General features: G+C 33.8%; 1 protein-coding gene across 1 annotated transcript; it reads left to right on the forward strand.

Annotated features, from left to right (window-relative positions):
* The first annotated feature begins 2,341 nt into the window (after positions 1-2,341).
* Positions 2,342-3,400, forward strand: LOC125877382 (uncharacterized). Its single transcript, XM_049558692.1, has one exon. It carries the CDS (start codon positions 2,342-2,344, stop codon positions 3,398-3,400), a length of 1,059 nt encoding a protein of 352 aa, XP_049414649.1.
* Positions 3,401-4,936: the final 1,536 nt, after the last annotated feature.

Genomic DNA, 4,936 nt, shown 5'->3' on the forward strand with positions numbered 1-4,936 from the left:
GTTTGACATCACCTTAAGGTGTTGTTTGATATTCTGATCATGACACTTTTTGTAAGTGTCAAATTTGATAGTCAACTGTTGGAGGCGGGTTACAGACGTACCCCCATATGTTCCTCGCAGATGTTCCCACATAGCATGAGCAGTTGAGAATTCCTCACATTTATGTACGAGGTCATCAGTCGCAGAACTAACTATTATTCCATGGATAGTGGAATTAGTTTTTTTCCAAGCTTTGTAAAATTCAAGATCCCTTCTATGTTGTGCAGTATTACTCTATTCTGGTTGATTCAAAACATGGTTTATACCTTCCAAAGCATTTTGCTCTTCTAGTAAATACCATATTTTACGACTCCAAATGTCCTAATTGTCACCGTTAAGTTTTTCACCTTTGTTTAAGTCAGCAATGATATTTTTTGATGCCATGTCTGTTATGAGATATAATCAGGCAAGATTTTTTAATCAATTATGCATGTGACATACACATTCAAGCAAATCAATTCTCATAAACGTTTCATATTTAAATGTAAAATAAAAAAGACACGTAAGCATCCAATCACATCTACGAATTAAATATTTAACCAAAATTTGAAACTAACTTCTTAATGTGTACACTAATTTATTTTAGACTATAATCACATAGATTTGCATGTCTAATAATCAAACATCATACTACATTGTGCAATATAATAATAATCCACTTATCCAAAAGAGGATAAAACTCAAATTTTCATATTAAAGCACAATTAAAGATGTTCACTACAAAGTTTTATAAAAAAAATAACAAAAAACAATACTAAAAAGGGAGTATGTGGTGAAGTTTTACCCACTCAACTCCTATTTTTTACCGTGTACATCCATAATTTTTCATTATCCCCAATTTCGATACTAATTTAATTTAGATCATTCTTCCAGTATTCTGGCAAGGAATGATACAAAACATCGTATCCTTCCCTCTTTGTAACTTGAATGTCACTTTCATTAAGCTTTTCAAATTTCATGACAAAGGTTTTGAGGAAGTTTATTAAACAGTCAAGAGGATCCATCTTCAAAGACCTAGATCTTTTTCTCTTTTCCTTCGGATGGTCCTTTCATTCCTTAACAAATTTTGTGTCTCCTTTGGACACCAATCCGTATGATTTATCGCCCTCAGAAACATATCTTATGGTGGGTTGCTCTTCTATCGCGTCCTTTTACTCGACTTCAAGAACTCCCACTTGGAGTAATTTGAGCATGTTCCCGTTCAGTCATATCTGAAATGGGAACAAAACAGAAATATGGTTAATAACATTTAATGCAACAACATATGTCACAAATTTGTCATAAAAGTCAAGCAACTGTTTAAGGAACATAAGGACTAAACGAATAAACAAGACCAATAAGATCCTAGAAAGGACACATATTATTTTTCCAAAAAAAATAATCATAAATAGGAAACAAATCTCATTCCAAAAAAAAATTCTTAAAAATGTTGTCAATCATTTTGGTGGTTAAATGGATGACCATAACTCCTTGGTTAATTTCCCTCCTTTATGAGTAGTAATGTTGTTGATAATGTGGTCAAATGGATGACCATAACTCCTAGGTTAATTTCATCCTTTATTGGTAGTAATGTTGTTGATAATATGGTTAATTGGATGACCATAACTCCTAGGTTTATTTCCTCCTTAATGGGTAGTAATTCTCAAGGTTTAATGTAATGTTTATGACACCTTTTGGTATTCCTCAATGTAATCCTATAAATAGTGGTGTTGAGAATAATGTTGAAGACACTTGAAAGAAAGAATGTTAGTTTATATTGTTCCTCTTGTCTTATAGTCTTCTTCTCTTCCTCTTTATATTGTTCTTTTGTCCTTAAGTTTTACAACACGTTATCAGCACGAAACTCTAATATCATTTTGATTTTTCCAAGTTAAGCTTCTGGTATGTATTCATATACTTAATTCTCATTATTAATCACTCTAATATAATATACTACATATTATGAAATGGTTAGGTGTTAAACAGTGTGTGTATATTTTTGGTAGTTAAACAATGGAAATATATAAGTCCAAAAAGTTTATGTTCTCGCCTAATCATCAAGTGAATTATGCTATTTTAAATTAGTTAAATTTTAATTTTGTCTAGCAATTTTTCTAGAAATTATTTAAGTTATATGTTAGGCAGAATGTTCATTTAAATTGCTCGGAAGTTTGATACTAACACATTAAGTTACTAATTGATGTTACTTTATACAATAACATGTGTCATGTTATTATCATTGAAAAAAAAAAGTTTTGTTAATTACTTGTGTACTCACTATTTATTTTAGTCTAATTTAATTATTTTCTATGATAGTTTTATCATGTCGAACTTATCAAAGCTTGAGTTCGTGGCACTTGACATTTCTGGAAATAATTACTTGTCATGGGTACTCGACGCTGAAATTCACCTTGACGCTAAAGGTCTTGGTGCCACTATTACCAATGGTAATACAACGTCGAGTCAGGACAAAGCAAAGGCAATGATTTTCCTTCGTCATCATCTGGATGAAGGATTGAAGGTTGAATACCTTACGGTGAAAGATCCACTTGAATTGTGGACTGGTTTGAAGGAAAGGTATGACCACCTTAAGGCAACGGTATTGCCAAGGGCTCGTTATGAATGGATTCACTTGCGGTTACAAGATTTTAAAACTATATGTGAATATAATTCTGCTGTATACAAAATTACTTCCCAATTAAAATTATGTGGGGAAGATATAAAAGATGAGGACATGTTGGAAAAGACTCTCACAACTTTTCATGCCTCAAATTTGGTATTACAGCAGCAATATCGTGAAAGGGGATTCAAAAAGTATTCTGAGTTGATCTCATGCCTTCTTGTGGCTGAGCAACATAATACTCTTTTATTGAAAAATCATGAGGCCTGTCCCACGGGAACTGCTCCGTTACCGGAAGCAAATGAGGTTGAAGCACATGGCCAGTCTGAAAGAAGACAAAATAAAAATCAAGGCCAAAATAATGTGCGTGGACGTGGCAATGGCAGAGGACGATATAATAATCGTCGTGGTGGTGGTCGCCACAAAAGGGAGAACAATATGGGTTCTCAAAGCAATCCTTCAAGAGGCAATTGTCATCGTTGTGGCTTGAAAGGGCATTGGAAGAATGAATGCCGAGCAGCTGAGCATTTTGTTAGGCTTTATCAAGATTCCTTGAAAAGAAAAGGAAATAAAAATGGTGCATCTTCTTCTAATGCTAGGGTGGAGTCACACTTGACTTATAAAAATGATGCCGAGGCAGGGCCTTCACAAAAATATGATGACAATATTGAAGCAAATTTGGCTTTAAAAGATGATGATTTTGGTGACCTTGATGATATTACTCATTTGGAAGTTGAAGACTTCTTTGGAGATCAAAATTAATGTTTGATCATTTGATTGGGGAAAATAATTATGTTGTTTTATTTATGTGTTTTTTATTGTTATGTTTTTCCTTATGTTGTTTTTATATTCAGAAAAAAAAAGTACTTTTATTTTCTTGCAAAGTTGTTGATTTTTCATATTTCTTATGATGTACTTTTATTTTATGAAGATAAATAAAATTCCCCAATCTTCAATTGGTTCAAGATGAGTAATGGAGATATGTGTCTTCTTGATAGTGCTACAACTCACACTATTTTAAGAGAAAAGAAATATTTCTCTACTTTGATTATGAAAAAGGCTTATGTTAATACAATATCTGGTAGTGCAAAATTAATTGAGGGCTCTGGAAGAGCGGCCTTACTACTACCTGGGGGAACGATATTAACTATTGAAAATGCATTGTACTGTAGTAAGTCTCAAAGAAACTTATTAAGTTTCAAGGTTATTCGCCAAAATGGCTATCATGTTGAGACTGCCAATGAAGGAAAGGTTGAATACCTTTATATTACTACAATAAAATTGGGGCAAAAATATGTGCATGAAAAATTACCCGCATTTTCTTCTGGATTGTACCATACAAGTATTAGTATGGTTGAATCACATGCCATAGTAAACAAAGGGCTTTCTAATTCTAATGATTTTATCATTTGGCATGATCGGTTGGGCCATCCCGGTTATAATATGATGCGCAAAATTATTGAGAATTCACATGGGCATACTTTGAAGAATCAGAAAATTCATCATTCAAAGAAATTCTCTTGTGCTACTTGTTCTCAAGGAAAATTGGTTATTAAACCATCAGCAGCTAAGGTTGGGATTGAAACCCCTGCATTTTTGGAACGTATACATGGTGATATATGTGGGCCAATTCACCCTCCATGTGGGCCATTTAAATATTATATGGTCTTGATAGATGCATTTACAAGATGGTCACATGTGTGCTTATTATCAACTCGCAATATGGCTTTTGCGAGGTTGTTGGCTCAAATAATAAGATTAAGAGCACAATTTCCAGATTATGCAATAAAGACAATTCGTCTTGATAATGCTGGTGAGTTTACATCACAGGCCTTTAATGATTATTGTTTGTCCACTGGAATACCAATTGAACATCCAGTTGCTCATGTTCACACTCAAAATGGTCTAGCGGAATCTTTGATTAAGCGTCTCCAATTGATAGCTAGACCATTGTTAATGAGGACAAAGTTGCCTGTTTCAATATGGGGACATGCTATTTTGCATGCAGCAGCATTGGTGCGCATAAGACCAACTAGTTATCATGAATTCTCTCCATTACAGTTGGTTTTTGGTCATGAGCCAAATATTTCCCATCTTAGAATTTTTTGGTGCGCGGTATACGTTCCAATTGCCCCACAGCTACGCACAAAGATGGGTCCCCAAAGAAGGTTGGGAGTGTATGTTGGGTATGAATCTCCTTCTATTATCAAATATTTGGAACCTATGACAGGAGATATATTTACGGCAAGGTTTGCTGATTGTTATTTTGATGAATCAATATACCCAACAATAGGGGGA

The sequence above is a fragment of the Solanum stenotomum genome, chromosome 9 (genome assembly GCF_019186545.1).
Source record: "Solanum stenotomum isolate F172 chromosome 9, ASM1918654v1, whole genome shotgun sequence".
NCBI classification, from domain to species: Eukaryota; Viridiplantae; Streptophyta; class Magnoliopsida; order Solanales; family Solanaceae; genus Solanum; species Solanum stenotomum.

Bases quoted from the DNA above. Each gene is read 5' to 3' on its own strand.
- LOC125877382 (XM_049558692.1), top strand. From the start codon at position 2,342: ATGTCGAACTTATCAAAGCTTGAGTTCGTGGCACTTGACATTTCTGGA.